Source organism: Saccostrea cucullata, unplaced genomic scaffold (genome assembly GCF_032062105.1).
Source record: "Saccostrea cucullata isolate Sc308-1 unplaced genomic scaffold, CSIRO_AGI_Scuc_v1 ctg214, whole genome shotgun sequence".
Lineage (NCBI taxonomy): Eukaryota > Metazoa > Mollusca > Bivalvia > Ostreida > Ostreidae > Saccostrea > Saccostrea cuccullata.
The window spans coordinates 1-18,601 of record NW_026929583.1 but is presented as its reverse complement, the minus strand read 5'-3'; the positions used below and the strand labels follow the sequence as shown (position 1 = coordinate 18,601).

General features: G+C 33.7%; 1 protein-coding gene across 2 annotated transcripts in view; it reads left to right on the top strand.

Moving 5' to 3' along the window:
* Positions 1–16,699, top strand: part of LOC134281284 (threonine aspartase 1-like) — a 30,683-nt gene extending 13,984 nt beyond the window's left edge. The window contains exons 3-13 of one of the 2 annotated variants that reach the window (XM_062763762.1): positions 1,088–1,156; positions 6,037–6,157; positions 6,262–6,346; positions 8,481–8,560; positions 9,146–9,237; positions 9,412–9,564; positions 13,748–13,823; positions 14,447–14,560; positions 15,208–15,282; positions 15,499–15,572; positions 15,874–16,696. In XM_062763762.1, coding sequence (XP_062619746.1) covers positions 1,088–1,156; positions 6,037–6,157; positions 6,262–6,346; positions 8,481–8,560; positions 9,146–9,237; positions 9,412–9,564; positions 13,748–13,823; positions 14,447–14,560; positions 15,208–15,282; positions 15,499–15,572; positions 15,874–15,945 — 1,011 coding nt within the window. In that variant the 3' untranslated portion in view covers positions 15,946–16,696. Of the gene's footprint in view, positions 1–1,087; positions 1,157–6,036; positions 6,158–6,261; positions 6,347–8,480; positions 8,561–9,145; positions 9,238–9,411; positions 9,565–13,747; positions 13,824–14,446; positions 14,561–15,207; positions 15,283–15,498; positions 15,573–15,873 lie in introns of both variants that reach the window. The other variant, XM_062763763.1, reaches the window with a different exon arrangement.
* Positions 16,700–18,601: the final 1,902 nt, after the last annotated feature.

Here is an 18,601-nt window from a genome sequence, read left to right as displayed (position 1 = left end):
GATCTTCACCTTAAGAAAAGCAATGCTCAATTTGCCATATTTATAAGGAAACATCTACAAACAGTGTAGATTCAATTTGTTCAAATCAGCTAGAAGGTTTTGACCACAATGGCAATAAATAGTTGCAAGGCTATAAGAAATATTTTGTTGCTCTTGTAGTGCAGAGGTAAGAGGGTCTGCTCTAGAGTTTTGAAGTACTGAGTTGATCCTTAAGTTGCAGGTTAGAATCCAACTGTGGGATGTGGAGACCATTCCTTCGGGTAAGACCGTATAAACTGAGGTCCCGTGTCGCAGTAGGTGCCGGCAAAAAAAAGATCCCTTCCTGCTCAATGGCCATGAGTGCAGAGTATAGGCTGAGAAATTTTAAAATTACTTATATTTGTTGGTATTTATTTTGTTGTTTTCGAATTACAAAGAAACCATTGAATTCATGCCCACCATGAATTGTATATTTTCATATACATAGCTAAAAGGTACTTCTCAGAAAAAAGGTTAATTAACCTGAGACCAGTATTCTTTCTTCAAGTCTCAAAAAATCATGATCAGATTCTGTGATTTTTAAGAAATAAAGTATCATTTTTTTAGTTTTATTGGGAGTAAAATGTGTTGGTCAAGTGATCAAATAAAGCCCAAAGGGCTTTATGGAAGATGTGATCATGTGCCAACCTGTTTTACATCCCAGTAAAACTCAAAAAATGATACCATATTACTTATATTTACATTTGTGACTTAATCATTCTTTAAATTTGCCTGATTGTGACTTTTAACTTGTGAAATGCATTATTTTTCAAACCCAACGGCATGTATGTAATCCACTGAACGCGCGTCAACCCTTTATGATGTCACTGAGAAATGACGTCAAACGTTTATCCATACTCATATCTATGACCTCTTGACCCCGTATCTGTGTCTATAAAGTTATAAAAACGCTTGCTTTCAGTAGTGTTATATAAAGGAAAACATTTGCAAATGTAAATATTACAGTATATATTGTGAGCATACATTGTGGTCTCATGTTGCTTATGGGTCCATTGCTTCACATTAATACTTGGTTGTGATTAACAGTTCTTGCTTTTTGTTTTATCAGGTGTATCATCTTCTGGAGAAGGGGAGGGGTGCTGTAGAGTGTGTGACAGAGGCAGTTAAATCTTTGGAGGTATGGATAAGATAGGTAAATCTGTAGGGTGTGTGACAGACACTATCAATGTTTAGAGGTATGCATGGATACAATTAGTACAAGAGGCCCATTGGCCACATTGCTATTTATTTTTTTTGCAAAAATTTGATCCCCACTGTTGCAACCACTATTGAAATAACGACCACTATTGAAATAATTATATCAAATGAATAGTGGTTGAGAATGCATTTCAATAGCAAGCATAGTTAATAACCACTATTGAAATACGACCACTATTGAAATAATTATTTCAAATGAATAGTGGTTGAGAATGCATTTCAATAGCAAGCATAGTTAATAACCACTATTGAAATACGACCACTATTGAAATAATTATATCAATAGTGGTTGAGAGTGCATTTCAATAGCAAACATAGTTAGTATAACCACCATTGAAATACAACCACAATAGATATAATTACTTCAATGGTGGATGAGAGTACATTTCAATATGATTACCATAGGTTTCAACCACTATTGAAATACGAGCACTATTGAAATAATTATATAATAGTGGGGATTACGATAGGTTTCAACCACTATTGAAATATGACCAGTATTGAAAGAAAAGTTCCACCTTGTAATTGTTTTATTTTTTATCGAAAATTTCACAAAAATTGGATATGGGGTGAAAAATATATACATAGATTAATAATTAAGAAAGTGTATAAAGTAATAATGATTGTTTTAGTGAGGCAAAATGTTGAACATCCCAGAAGGTTTACAATTATTTCTTTACATTCTAGAAATTTATTATTTGCATATTTTCAATGAAATCAGACAAGAATATTTACCAATCCAGGCATCCATATTTTGTTTGTATCATCTGCCCTAAATTTAGATAGTTATTGAAATTATAATTTCAAAAGTGATTTAAATAACTATTTTGATAGTTGCTGAAAATACTTCAAACTAAAACCATAATTGAATCCATATTAAAATCTTTCTTTCAAAAGTGAACATTATTTCAATAGTGGTTGCAACCTATGTTTGTTATTGAAATGAATCTCGCCCACTATTGAAATAATTATTTCAATAGTGGTCCTTTTTAGTTCTACTGGTCAGAGACCAGAAGAGCTTATGCGATAGTCATGTGTCCGGCGTCCGTCCGTCGGTCTGTCTGTCTGTCCGTCTGTCTGTAAACAATTTTTCAAAACGCTACTCCTCCTACAGTTTTGGTCTGATTTCAATATAACTTGGCACACAAGTAGACTACACAAAAATACATAGAATAGTGCATCGGTTTTTTATTTCAATGAACGGTGTAGCCATGGTTACTAAAAATAGAATTTTCTGTGAAATTCCTTTAAAACGCTACTCCTTCTACAGTTTTGGTCTGATTTTAATATAACTTGGCACACAAGTAGACTACACTAAGATACATAGAATAGTGCATCGGTTTTTAAATTCGATGAATGGTGTTGCCATGGTTACTAAAAATAGAATTTTCTATGAAATTCCTTTAAAAAGCTACTCCTTCTACAGTTTTGGTCTGATTTCAATATAACTTGGCACACAAGTAGACTACACTAAGATACATAGAATAGTGCATCGGTTTTTTATTTCAATGAACGGTGTAGCCATGGTTACTAAAAATAGAATTTTCTGTGAAATTCCTTTAAAACGCTACTCCTTCTACAGTTTTGGTCTGATTTTAATATAACTTGGCACACAAGTAGACTACACTAAGATACATAGAATAGTGCATCGGTTTTTAAATTCGATGAATGGTGTTGCCATGGTTACTAAAAATAGAATTTTTTAGCTCACCTGAGCCAAAGGCTCAAGTGAGCTTTTCTGATCACAATTTGTCCGTTGTCTGTCGTTGTCGTTGTCGGCGTTGTCGTCGTCGTCGTCGTTGTCGGCGTTGTCGTTGTCGTAAACTTTTCACATTTTCATCTTCTTCTCAAGAACCACTGGGCCAATTTCAATTAAACTTGGCACAAAGTATCCTTGGGTGAAGGGGATTCAAGTTTGTTCAAATGAAGGGCCACGCCCTTTTCCAAGGGGAGATAATCATGATTTAGAGAAAAATTATTGGCATTTTTAGAAAAATCTTCTCCTCAAGAACCACTGGGCCAGGAAAGATGAAACTCATGTGGAATCATCCTCAGGTAGTGTAGATTCAAGTTTGTTCAAGTCATGACCCCCGGGGGTAGGGCGGGGCCAAAATGGCCGATCAAAGTTTTACATAGGAATATATAGAACAAATCTTTAAAAATCTTCTTCTCAAGAACCACTGGGCCAGGAAAGATGAAACTCATGTGGAATCATCTTCAGGTAGTGTAGATTCAAGTTTGTTCAAGTCATGACCCCCGGGGGTAGGGCGGGGCAAAAATGGCCGATCAAAGTTTTACATAGGAATATATAGGAAAAATCTTTATAAATCTTCTTCTCAAGAACCACTGGGCCAGGAAAAATGAAACTTATGTGGTATCATCCTTAGGTAGTGTAGATTCAAGTTTGTTCAAGTCATGACCCCCGGGGGTAGGGCGGGGCCAAAATGGCCGATCAAAGTTTTACATAGGAATATATAGGAAAAATCATTAAAAATCTTCTTCTCAAGAACCACTGGGCCAGGAAAGATGAAACTCATGTGGAATCATCCTCAGGTAGTGTAGATTCAAGTTTGTTCAAGTCATGACCCCCGGGGGTAGGGCGGGGCCAAAATGGCCGATCAAAGTTTTACATAGAAAATATATAGGAAAAATCTTAAAAAATCTTCTTCTCAAGAACCATTGAAACAGGAAAGATGAAACTCATGTGGAATCATCCTCAGGTAGTGTAGATTCAAGTTTGTTCAAGTCATGACCCCCGGGGGTAGGGCGGGGCCAAAATGGCCAATCAAAGTTTTACATAGGAATATATAGGAAAAATCATTAAAAATCTTCTTCTCAAGAACCACTGGGCCAGGAAAGATGAAACTCATGTGGAATCATCCTCAGGTAGTGTAGATTCAAGTTTGTTCAAGTCATGACCCCGGGGGTAGGGCGGGGCCAAAATGGCCGATCAAAGTTTTACATAGGAATATATAGGAAAAATCTTAAAAAATCTTCTTCTCAAGAACCATTGAAACAGGAAAGATGAAACTCATGTGAAATTATCCTCAGGTAGAGTAGATTCAAGTTTGTTCAAGTCATGACCCCCGGGGGTAGGGCGGGGCCAAAATGGCCGATCAAAGTTTTACATAGGAATATATAGGAAAAATCTTTAAAAATCTTCTTTTCAAGTACTTCAAAGCCAGGATTAGTAATATTTGTATGGAATCATCCTCAGGTAATGTAGATTCTAGTTCGTTCAAATTATGATCCCCTTGGGGGTTAAAATTCAAGCCCCCCCCCAACTTAAATTAACTTTCAGTTCTGATCTGATGTGTTTTTTCCTAGCTGATGTGCTCAGGTGAGCGCTGTGGCCCCTGGGCCTCTTGTTATGAAATTCCTTTAAAAAGCTACTCCTTCTACAGTTTTGGTCTGATTTCAATATAACTTGGCACACAAGTAGACTACACTAAGATACATAGAATAGTGCATCGGTTTTTAATTTCGATGAACGGTGTTGCCATGGTTACTAAAAGTAGAATTTTCTGTGAAATTCCTTTAAATTGTTACTCCTTCTACAGTTTTGGTCTGATTTCAATATAACTTGGCACACAAGTAGACTACACTAAGATACATAGAATATTGCATCGGTTTTTGATTTCGATGAACGATGTAACCATGGTTACTTAAAATAGAATTTTCTGTCAAATTCCTTTAAAACGCTACTCCTTCTACAGTTTTAGTTTGATTTCGAAAAAAGTTGGCACACAAGTAGACTACACAAAGATACATAAAATAGTGAAATGGTTTTTGATAAGAACAAACCAGTAGAGCTACAGTCTCATCAGAGACTTCTGGTTCAATAGTGGTTATTTAATATGTTTGTTATTGAAATTCACCCTCAACCACTATTGATATAATTATTTCAATAGTTGTTGTATTTCAGTAGTGGTAACTAACTATGTTTGCTATTGAAATGCACTCTTAACCACTATTGATATAATTATTTCAATAGTGGTTGTAATTCAATAGTGGTTACCAACTATGTTTGCTATTGAAATGCAGTCTCAACCACTATTGATATAATTATTTCAAAAGTGTTCGTATTTCAGAAGTGGTTATTACCTATGTTTTTTATTGAAATACACCCTCAACCACTATTTATATAATTATTTCAATAGTTGTATTTCAATAGTGGTAACTACATGTAACTTATGTTTGCTATTGAAATGCACTCTTAACCACTATTGATATAATTATTTCAATAGTGATTGTAATTCAATAGTGGTTACTAACTATGTTTGCTATTGAAATGCACTCTCAACCACTATTGATATAATTATTTCAATAGTGGTCGTATTTCAGAAGTGGTTATTACCTATGTTTTTTATTGAAATACACCCTCAACCACTATTGAAATAATTATTTCAATAGTGGTCGTTATTTCAAAAGTGGTTGCATCACCCCACTGTGGTCCAACCCCCCCCTTCCCCCATTGTAGCCCAACCCTGGCCCCATGGTCATGATCAAAACAACAAATAGAGTTTTAAAGAATTTTTGTATGTATTTCTATGTAAAACTTTAATCATCTTTTGTGGCTCCACCCTACCCCTGGGTGTCATGATTTGACTAAACTTCATGGTCCTTCATTTGAACAAATTTAAATCTCCTTTACTAAAGGATTCTGTCTGGCAAATTTGGTTAAAGTAGGCCGTCATTCTTGAGAGGAATCTTTTAGATACAGTGTACATGTATCCATGGCATATAAGATATCGGAGTTCAACTTAGTAATTATACAAGAATTTTTTCTTCATCTTCAAGGATTCATTGTTGACCAATGCAGGCGTGGGATCCAGTCTAAACATTAATGGCTGTGTGGAATGTGATGCTTGTATTATGGAAGGAAAGAAGCTGGTGTTTGGAGCAGTGGGGGCCATTTCTGGTTAGACATCACTCAAAATAATTAAAAATTAAACGTAGGGAAAAGTCTTCAGAGGCTATCTTTTTATATGGTTTTAGACGTTGAAGAGACATTTTGTATTCCAGGTGTCAAGAACCCAGTAGAGGTGTCGGCCACGCTGGTTAACAGACAGTTGGGGGACAAATTGTCCTTAGGGAGACTTCATCCCAGGTTACAATTAAATACATGTTTTACACTTAAAGGTAGAGATTTTTTACCGGGTGGTAAATTCCAGGTGAGGGAGGGGCTTGTTTTGTACAGGTGTGAATGCCTTGGGGGCTAGCAGTCTACCTGCGGTCATCTGTCTCCTAATCCCTATACACAGGAAGTGATTTAATACACAGTGAAATACCGCAGGTGTCAAACTTTACCTGTGTTTGGGATTTTGAGACAATTTTAAAATTAGTAGTAAAAAGGTTTTTTCAACTTTTTATTATTTTTTTTGACTGTTTGAAAACACCCCTACCTATTTAAAAAAAATATAATGATACCGTACTAAGAATTCAAATATTAAAACAAAGTTTGTTTTAGATGTTATATTGTATGTGTTAATTTAAAGAATTAAAAACAACTCTTGTAACAACCAAATTAGACTTACTAGAGTAATTAATTCCTTCATCCCCAGGATCCCATCTATTAGTTAAATGAAAAGAGAGCTGTGTGAACAACATTTCACAAAAAATATCTGCACTGTATAGGTCTATCCTAACCTTAATAAGGATTTGTCACCCTGAAACATATGCTTTTTAATTCTCATTTGAATAAAAAAGAAAAATGTGACCCATTATTAGAAACATTATTTTTAAATTTAATTAATTTACACAGTGCATATCTGAACTTTATCAATAACATTTCCACTTTACCATTTAACATATTAAAAATAATATAGAAATTTAATTTGAAAATAGGTTTTTGTACTAAAGTTAAATATTTTGGCTTTAAAAATACATATTATATTATTATCCTTTCAAATACAAAAGATATATTTAATTCATATATTATTTAAGAAATAAAGTCCGCGTTTTCGTGAATGTTGCAGAATAACCTCCAAGGTCGAGAAATGTTGTTTGAAAGATAAAAGCCGAGGCTTTTATATTTCAAACAACATTTCGAGACCGAGGAGGTTATTCTGCATCATTCACGACAACAAGGACATTATTTCTATTCTACCAAGACCGATAAATACGGCTGATTGTTTCCTCTATAGAGAAACGAATTAGGTCACCATGTCTCGATTACGCTGTTTTATTTAACACCAGAGGTACAATTTGTTTGCTTACCTGTGTTAGGAATGCAGACGATCTGAGCTTTCGTTACATTGAAAATAGTCTTTTTTAAATTACAAATTTGTTCGTTATATGTATTGATCAGTTAAAAACGAATATACAATAACAAAATCATGTTCCTGTTTTACTGCTAAAATCACATTGTTTAATGTGTAGGGAGGTCCGTGGAATAGCCCTGCTTAGCTATTAAAACCGACTTCATCTGTAACTTTATGAAATTTACAGTGTTTATTTCTTATAAAGACGACACATCAATGCGGTCTAAACAAGTATTTCATTCTACAGCCAAACATGCATTTGAATTTTTTTTAATTTGTACATGTTTCTGATCTGATAATTTTTTGATGACGTTCGTGATTTATTGGAGAATAATGTCCGGCGGCTTTCTTTCATGTTTTTAATAATCGTGGTAGAATAGTCTATAAAATTCCGTAGTTATACATGTTCTGTATACCATGTTCTGTAAACATCAAAGTATCAAAAGTTAATTAGAAGGTCACCATGAGTTCCAATCAAGGTGTACAAGGTATACACAGAGACCAGTAAGTAAATGTCAATCAAGGTCCAGCATCCAATGATGGACCTTCATCCACTTGATTGACAGGCTGCCAAGACTAGGTATTTTTGAAGGCGGTGCTTAAAATCTCTGCCTTTAAAATACTGTATGCGTACTTTAAAAAGCGGGCTTCATATTTTAGCAATTTTTGCACAGACAACAATGCGCTAATTCATGAATACCATTAAACAATCATTTATACATACAATATAAAGCGCGGACATGTGTAGCGCTAATTCATGATTGGCTAACTATTCACTACCCAGTGAGTGCGCTAAATTTTGAATAGTCACGCCAAATTATGTACATGTATAGTACCTACAGAACTGATAGAGATGGTGGCTTGATGTCGTCTCGACATGTCATCTTCTTAAAAATTATCTACTTCTATAAATTTATATTAATCTAATTAATAAAAGACAACAACAAACAATTTACTTTTAATATAAACTTTCCTCTTCAGTGTTCTTGTAGGTGATGGAGCTAAACAATGGGCTGAAGAAAACGGAATAAAAACTTTGGAAACTAGACATCTAATTACAGGTAAAATAGTCCATAAATGACATAAGGTAAAATCTGTTACATTGGTTTATAATTAATAGGAAGAGAGACATTTCAATAAAATGACAGTACAGTGAAACTTAGTTACTGTAAATCACTTTTTATTCAAGAGAACTTTATTTTCGCGTAATTACACAAGACGGTTTGCTCGCAAAAATTTCATTCTCGCGTATAATAGAATTCCTTTAATATTATATAGAGCAATGACCACAATTCGTGAAAAATTTGTCTTGCTAATAAAGAGTCAATAACTATCTCGCGAAAATAAGGTGTCGCAAAAATTAAGTGATCTACAGTATAATGAAATCACTGGGACCTAAGAAATCACTTCACTATATTTGTAATTTGTTATATCCATATAAGAAATTCTTTAAATTTATATAGCTGGAGATTCAAAATGACTTCGCTATATCCGTAAATTCGCTATATCTGTGTACGTACAAAACGAGTTTTGCTGTATTTGATAATTGAGTATTATGTCTCAATCTTTTCTTAAAGCAGATATGTCTCCAGTAATGGTCAGATAATAGAATATGCAGACTTCTTGTATTATTACTTTTAAATTAGATGAGGCACGGAAAACTTACCAGAGTCACAAAAGGAAACTGGACATTGTAAATGAGAGAGACAGCAGCAAGAAAATGAAGTTAACCGAACAGGTAAATTTAGCTATAATCCACAACAGCAGGCTATAGATAACTAAGTCATTCTTAATGGATAGTGGTTACATGAATATTCATTAGGTTAGTTTCCATTCTCATTCCCCCCACTGTCTCAAACTACATACAATGTAATCATGTTGATAGACGACCATCATTGTTGTATTTGTGTAGAGAGAAGACAAAACAGAGGAAAGTTGTGATGTAGAGGAGGAAGAGAAGATACAGGACACCGTGGGAGCTATCGTCATGGATACCAGTGGTAACATAGCAACAGCGGTGTCCAGTGGTGGGATTTCTCTCAAACAGTCAGGAAGGCTTGGCCCTGTGTGTACACTATCAATTAATATAAATTATATTCTAAAAGATAAATTCTTCTGATAAGTTAAACAATAAAATGCTTTCTTTGTTTTTATAATTACTGGAATTAACGGAAGCAGCTGTTGCAGAAAAATGATGTAATTTTTTTCTGCAATTGCTGTGACCGTTTATTCCAGTAATAACAAACAAAGAAAGCATTTTATTGTTTATATTTTTATCTCTTTAAATAATCATTTAAACTAGGAGTTAAAAAATTAATTATTTTATTAATGATGCAAACGTTTTTATTTGTTTCATTGATGGAACAGCCACTGATCAAGAAATCTGTACAGATGACATGCATAGTGTAGTTCATGCAGTGATTAACGCAATGGGTTTTCTTAAGAAATAAAAGAGAAAATATTCAGTGGATGTAAATATTTGTTGATAAGGGACATATATATGTAGGTTATTAACTGAATATACACTATCACACTTGATGTCTTTGCACAGTAAAATGGACAGGTTTGGGGGTCCACATCCAAACAAAGTCTAAGGGCAGACACATTTTCCCAATAATCAGATATGCTTTCAATTAAAAAATTCCAATTTCCAATTATTTTAATCCAATATACAGAATTTCTCTGATTTTTTGGATGTAAGCATTCTGACAACATAAGTGAACTGATTATAATTTTGATGTCATGTATCCTATATGTAATGTTATTGAAAGGCAGAAAAAAGCAAGTTTGATATTTTGACGTCATAATCTCAAAATTAGCCGTCTTGCATTTACGGTACAGACTGACGTGTTTCTGTAAAAACTTGTGCTCTTCTGTACACTCTATTGATAAATCTATCCAAATATTTGAATTTTAAAAAAGTTACTGTATAAGTACTTTTTACACAGGGTATTAATATACGCACTGTACACAGTCACAAATTCTCTGCAGAAGTTTTTCCTTTTAAACCAAATATTCTTTTTAGGCATATTAAGCGAGAGTAAGAAATCCGCAGAAATTTTTCCCTTGGATGAAACAGAAACAAAGATTTCTTTGAATTTTGACTCATGAAAACGTAATTTGACTGTCTAGAATTTAGTTAGCTGCTCAAGAGGAATATATAATTGACTCTTTGAATTGATCTTTCTTAATGAGTTATCCAGTGATTGTATTTAGGAAGCCATTTATTCTTAAAGTATTTTACCATGGAAATATTACTTGGTTTCTATGTGTTTAAAATAACCAGATTGACTAATTATAAAATTAACCATGCTCTCGAAGAACCCATTTTACTTTTTAGGTCACCTGAGTAAACTCAGGTGACCTATTGCTATCTGTTTTCGTCCGTCGTCGTGCGTCGTGCGTTGTGCGTTAACATTTGAACATTTTCAGCTTCTTCTCTGCAACCACTGAACCAATTTTAACCAAATTTGGCACAAAGCATCTATGGGTAAAGGGGAACAAAAATTGTGAATTTCATGATCCCGGCCCCCCTGGGGCCTGAGGGGTGGGGCCAAAACCACTAAAATTACTGCAATCTTTAAAAATCTTCTTCTTTACTCCTGGACATCAAGCAGTTAAACTGTTTGCATGATTGTAATCAGCAATGAGTCCTCTACCAAAATTGTGAAATTTATGGCCCTGGGGTCAGGGGTTCTAGTGCTAGGGCGGGGCTAAATAAGTAGGTAGTGAAAATGCATTATTTCTTTGAAAATCTTCTTCTCTGCTCCTGGGTATTAAATAAACCAGCTAAGAACATAGTTATGATGAGCAAGAGTGCCTCTACCAAAATTGTGAATTTTATGGCCTCAGGGTCAGGGGTTCTGGTGTTAGGGCGGGGCTCTATTGATTATATAGTGAAAATACATGAATTCTTTGAAAATCTTCTTCTCTGCTCCTGGGTATTAAATAAACTAACTAAGTACATAGTTATGATAAGCAAGAGTGCCTCTACCAAAATTGTGAATTTTATGGCCCCAGGGTCAGGGGTTCTTGTTTTAGGGTGGGGCTCTAATGATTATATTTAATGAAATGCATGAATTCTTTGAACATCTTATCCTTTGCTCCTGGTTAATATGATAATGATCTAATTACATATTTAAGGCCAGGATTAATTTTATTTTCAGTTTTACAAACTCTCCGCTCAAGGTTTTAAATTTTCAGAAATAAATAAAACTTTTTTTTTCTTTCCGATGTCAAATTTGAGTCGGGATCGAGATTTCAAATTTACGAACTCGCACTTCCGGTTTTTACGATGAAACGGCGAGTAAATAAAGCTAGCCTGGTTTAGTGTAAAATTCATCGATAAGAGTGCCATTCAAAACGTTTCTTCTGTTCAAGGGACAAATAAAATGCTGACGACTTTGTTGCACAATGACATGCTGGTGAGAGAATTATGTATTCGTTCCAAAAGTAACTGTAAATTATTTTCTGTCCGCAGGTTTTAAACTGCTCGTGGTAGGTATTGCATATTGCCAGCGACATTGTTTAGGTCTCTGTTATAGCTTACAGTCTAAGCATCATTCTTCAGAAAAGGGTGGCTTATGCATCAGATGTAATGAATAAAACTATGGGAGAAGTTAAGTCCATAAGTTTACAGGTCTGGTACAATCACTAGATTTAGCTACGTAGCTTGATTTACCTACATAGCTTTATTTACCTACCTGAGGTAGCTTTATTTAGCTACCAAATTGGTTTATTTCTATTTAAAAGCATTTTTCTCAGGGTGTGCAGAAAATATCATTTTGATGCAGTGATCATTTTCAACTTTGAACTCATCTGAAAACAACTCATGAAAAAATCCCTCTTGGAAAAATGTCTTTTTCTGTGCAATTGCAATCAAAGTTCTGAAAGTTTTGGGGCTATGTATGACAGTTAGAACAGTTACCCCTTGAATGAAATGACAAAGAAGTCCAGTTCCAGTTAACACGATAATAGGTCGGTAATTATTCAGCACAATGTGAAGTAATCATACTCAGTCATGCCTCACCGCACGGACAGCTAACCAAACAATGGAATTACATGTTTTGCTCTAAATTGTCCAAACGCAGCAATGTATAAACTATCTCTGCTTTGGATTGTTTTTTTAAGCCTCCCTAGAATAAATATCTATAGTCATTAAATTGCGACTTTTTGTCTCTTTTTAATAAAAAGAAAACTTTTGAAAACTTACCTTGAAATAGCTAAATAAAGCTACCTGAGGTAGGTAAATAAAGCTACGTAGGTAATTCTACCTACGTAGCTAAATCTAGTGATTGTACCAGACCTGGTTAATTTTACAACAATGTGTACACATTCACCTAACACATATTTAAAGAATGATGATATATTGAAAGACTTTTAAAGAATTGATTTTTTAAAAATATATTTTGATCAACATCACACAAGTTATATAACTGGCCCAAACTTGCAGATGATGAAATAAGCAGTTAAATGTTCTACTTTCCTATAGTCCAATCCACACTTTTCAAAAGTTATGTCCCTTGGCCGCCATCTTAGGGAATAAACCCATACAATCCACACAGTAGCCTTTGTAGTTTTCAGGTTTGTAACTTCGTCATTTGACTTTAAAAAAAAGCTCTGCCTTTTGTGTACTGATTGCCCCAAAATGGGGCTACCCACATATCGAAAGAAAGAAAATTAAACACAATGGATTTATCATAGCACGTCCAAATATTTAGTAGCATAAAGAGGAGAAATGACGTTTCTTTCCCTTTTGACCTTTTGGTTGACCCCGCAATGGGAAACAACTTTTGCAAAGTGTGGATTGGACTATTTGTAAGCATGTGTCCAGTGGTAAGGAGCCTATTAGGAAAAAGACTGAACAAATATTAATAATTGAGTTATCAGAAAAAAAAATTATTTCCTTCTCCTGCGGGACTTTTTTATTCTTATGTTCATAACTAAACCTAAATATAAAAAAAAAATGCTGGCCTTATAATGAAGAAATGGGCCTCTTTCAAAATAGATAATTTCAGGGCCGCTTGGTCAGGGGTACCAGGGGGGTACTTTGACTAAAAATAAATTAATGCTTTGAAATCTGCCCTTTGATAACCATTGGTGCCTCTTTCAAAATTTGTGAATTTCATGGCTTTTGGATTAAAACACGAACCAAATACAATCGCTGGAAAGTTGTTACATGATACTCAGGTGACCTATAAGGCCCGTGGGCCTCTTGTTGATACATATATTCAATCTATAACTTTCAGGCAGCAACCTATGGTGCAGGATGTTGGGCCTACAATCAGAGACCAGGAAAACCAGGGGTGGGAACCAGTACATCAGGTAAGACGACCTTGAAATTAGCTAGAGGTCACATGATTACCTTGGAAACTATGAAAAATGTTAAGAACAGTTAATAAGATTTGTAATTCTGAAATAGCCCTAAACTTAAGCATATAAAAATGGTATCTAATATTGCAACGGCAAATACACTGTAAGTGAAAATAAAAAATTGTACATATATGCATGAAACTAATGTTACAAAATGGTGCACATTGACAATTCATCATTAAATCATCATGATATATTTTTGTCCTAAAACTTTGCAAAGATAGTTTATTCACAAGTTTTTCCGATCAAAACGTAAAATTGGAGGTGCACGAGGCACTTAGTAACAAAGATTCTGTATGAGTCTCATTAAACTTCATTCAGTGGTAAAAGAGGAGTCAGGGATAAGAGATAGAAACCCCAAACCCCAAACCATAACAGACGGATGGACATAAATAACTATATATCCTTCCACTTTTCAAGCAGGGAATATAATTATTTCAAAGAAAAAGAAACAATAATACAGGGGTAGTAAAACTATAACTACTTTTCCAATCCTATGACTTACAGCAACTTTTTTCTGTGTTAATTGTTTCTTCATAAAATATATATTTTACATCTTAATACTTTTCATACAGGAAGTGGTGAACACATTATGAAGACATTACTGGCCAGAGAGAGTGCCTTGTCTATACAACAGGAAGATAATGCTAGTCTTGGATTGTCCAACTGTTATAAAAATAACTTCTTAGGTCAGTGACTATGTTAGTCTGTGACTGTCTAACTGTTATAAAAATAACTTCTTAGGTCAGTAACAATGCTAGGCTAGCAATGGCAAACTTGAAAAAAAATCCTTTCAGTTCAGTATATAGATGCAGAGCTGGATCATTGTAATGGTTTGATGCTTAGTCTTTGACAATTAATGCTATTGATCCTAGCATTCTCTTACAGTCTTGTCTAAGGACCAGTCAGTTTGATTGTGTAGAAATATCTGCCACACCACCAAAAATTCTTAACAAGCCAGTTTATTAGTTTGTTGAATACTATTGACGGATAGACATGTAAGGAAATGGATAAAATATACAGGTTGCTCATGTAATATGTCTAGAATTAGGTAGTTGATTGGTCAATGCTGGAAGTGAAGAAATACATCCCTAACACAGAATATTTTGTGCCGTAAATTTCACAATATCTGCACAACGGGATCTGTAGCATTATAATCAAAGATTAAAATATAAAACCATATCTGCAGTCAGGAACCAGGATGGTAAACAATTCTGATCAGTTTCTTGATTGAAATCAATAGCATTAGTGGACTTCCAAAATTCACAATAAATTTAGTTTATCAATGTCAAGATTTACTTATTTCAATGCTTATTTGTATTTCTTTTCCTGACAGAGTCTGAGTTTTTAGAGGAAGAGGATGACAAGTTAGCTGGTGTGCTGGCTCTCAAACAGAATGAGGAGGATACAGGTATCCATGGTGATTTAACTGTACTCTTCAAGACATGTTAAAAAAACTTACTTGAATATGATTTGTTTTATTAGATTCTTGCATTTGTATGACACTGATATCCTTTTAAAACAATGTTCATGGATATTTATGTCCAGAAGCATTGTATTTCTAGAATATCAAATGATTTCTGGTAAATTATTAATGCACACTGTGTTATTTGAATTTTTTTCACAGTGGAAGTATTATGGGGTCACACAACAGACAGCATGTGTGTGGGGTATATGTCTTCTTCACTGAAGAAACCAAAGGTAATTTACATTATGTATTTGATGTTTATTCAGGTAATGTTTGTGAAAAGTAATTCTAAAAAAAAATTTTTGACTAAGATTTATAAATTTGTGGTAGAAAGCAGGAAGTTAAACATTTCTGTTTTACGTGTTTTATAGCATTATTCTTACATTTAAGCACAATTAATGTGTGGGGTCTTTCTCAGCATTAATTAAACTTTCCTAAAAAGTATCGTTTTAATAGTAACAATATAATTATGTAAGGCATTGCAGAAATTTCACATTATTTAGTAATCGGTTATGTACATGTATATAATTTCAGGTTGTCATGTCTCGTCTACCAGAAGGTGGGATACCTGGGAAATCTTTCACCATGTCTGGAGTGTCCATATGAGAGGATGCCAAATAGAATGTCCTCACAAACCAAGTATTGTGTGTCGTTACATAGAGACCAGGGAAATCCCTCACCACGTCTACAGGGGCTGAGAGGAGCCTTGTCATAGCGAGGAAAGTCCCTCACCATGTCTGGTGTATCAAAACGTGTTGATATGCAGGGAATGGAAGAGGATTCTTTGACAAGTGATCATATGGAAAACATAAAGGAAAACCAGGGAAATTTTTCCCACCTCTTTTTGTTCGTTCTAGGTGACAAAACATATAATGCAATTATATTTTGTTTGATTTTGTTAGACTTTTTGTCTCTGGTTTTGAGAATTTAACAAAGATTCGAATTAACCTAAAAGTTAATAAATCATTCTTGTCAAAATTGGTTGTTGGTTACTAAAAATAAATCCCCTCCAAACAATTACAGTGTCAGTCATAAATATTCAACTTCAACAATAACCTGGTCACTTGTCTGTTGTTTAACCTTTCGAGAATTTTTTACTCGTATGGAGATGCCTATATTTGCTGAGGGAGGGCAGAAAATTCTGCCTTATACTGGGCACTTACAGCATAATTAAAAAAAATATTAGTAAAGTATTAATAATCTGAATAAGCTACTGCCGAAAAGAAAATCTCAGGGTAAAATAAGGCCATTTCAAGTTTTTTCTCTGTTTAGCATCCACCCATATTTCAAGAACCTAGCTACCTATTTGCAAAAAACACACAAGTCAAAAAAAATTAAACACATATCTTATAGTAGTAAGAATGAAGTAATTCAAAAGATATTATTTTTATCTAACAGGTATTTTTCATAAAGAATATTATTTTCTTCAGCAAAATCAAGGTATTAATTACTGAAACTTTTCCAATTATGAAATATTATACAAATATGTAGAGAAATTGCTGCAAGTCACAAATTTTGACCTGAATAATAAATTTTCGGACTCCTGATTCTGTTTGATTTTTTTTGACATGGGGTGTCAAAAACAAAGACGCAAGCAGACGCTAAACATAGAAAAAACTTGGAATGGCCTAACCCCAAATAATGAAATTTGATATCCTTAAAAAAAAAAACTTGCCTGTAACTGTTAAATGGTTACTACTAGGGACTTTATATTTGACAAGTGCATATCCTGTGACGGGACCTTAGATTTAGTACTTGTACTTTTAACTCTTGTCCGTTTGACATTGACCTCTAAGGAATATTATATGCTCACTCCTTCATGGCACCTGATCCCAACTCTGATGTTTCAAAGGTCCATGTTTGCTTTGCTCCTATTTTGTATTGTTCTGTGGACTTTGATATTAAATATTGTTTGTTATCTCTGTATCCTTCATTCTTACCCATGAATAAATAAAATTAAATTAACAAAAGAAAAAATAAAGAATAAGGAAAATTAATAGTAATATATTTATATGCAAATTTTCTCTTAGAAGACCTTTCCTTGGAAAATTGATTCTTTTTTTTTATATATCAGATAAAAGATGTAGTACTGAAACTTTACAATGTTTACAATGTTATATCCCAAACACTGTTATAAAAAACTTACATAATACATTGAAAGAAAGAATTGCATACTTAAAAAAAAAGTTTCTAGTATGTACATGTATGAAATTATATCTAAAGAAAGTGACAATAAATGGCACCATAACTAGCAACATTTTACATTTTGTCAATATCATTCAATTAAACATCACCTTAGGCCTTATAGTACCCCAATACATTCAATTTATGGGGTTTCCACCACTTTATTGGGGTTTCACCCCTCCTGTATGGGTATTCTCCAAAAATTGGGGGGTTTCGGGTTTTTCGAGTTACTGAACTAATCATGCTTATGGTAATATCATAGGCGCTTGGTTACAGGATGGTGTATTTTGTGTATGATGTGTTTTTTTATGTGTGCCTGAATACCCTCATTAAAATAAAATTAATATCCTGCGAAATTAGCATGTTTTAAAAAATGTCTGGACTGTATAATTCAGCAAATTTTTATTTTTATCAGGGTATTCAGACACACCTACAAAAACACATTTTACACTAAATCCCATTTTACACAAAATCAGAGAAATATAAAACTGTTTTATATGTCTCTGACAAAATACAACATTCTGTAAAAAAGCCCCTATGGGTAATAGCACAAACATGGATATTGCTAAATCAGTGAGATAGCAAAGTAATCTTGGATCCCCAGATATATGAATTTAACGCATTTAAATTATTATACGGATATAACAAATTACGGATATATCAAGGTAATTTCATACAGTATGAGACCATAAGTGAGTCAAAATTGCATTTTTACGCTATATATTTCATTGTAAAACCAATTATATTTATAAAAACTTGTTGTGATCGAAGTCAATTCTAGCTCAATTTTCATGATGTTTTCACTGAATCATGCAGAATTATTCAATTTTTCTTGTCCTAAAATGATAAAGAAAATGATACTCAAATTATTGAGAATAAATTATAAAATTGTCAAGACAAAAATTTATAACCTCTAATTACTGTATTAAATTTCTTAACAAATTGAAGTCTTAAAATTTCTATTTTGCACTTCACCTGTGATTTCACTGTAATGCCTACAGATAAAATTATTTTGAAATAATATGAAGAAGCTGCAAAGAATTCTGCATTTTTTGGAGTTTTAGTCATAAATAAGATG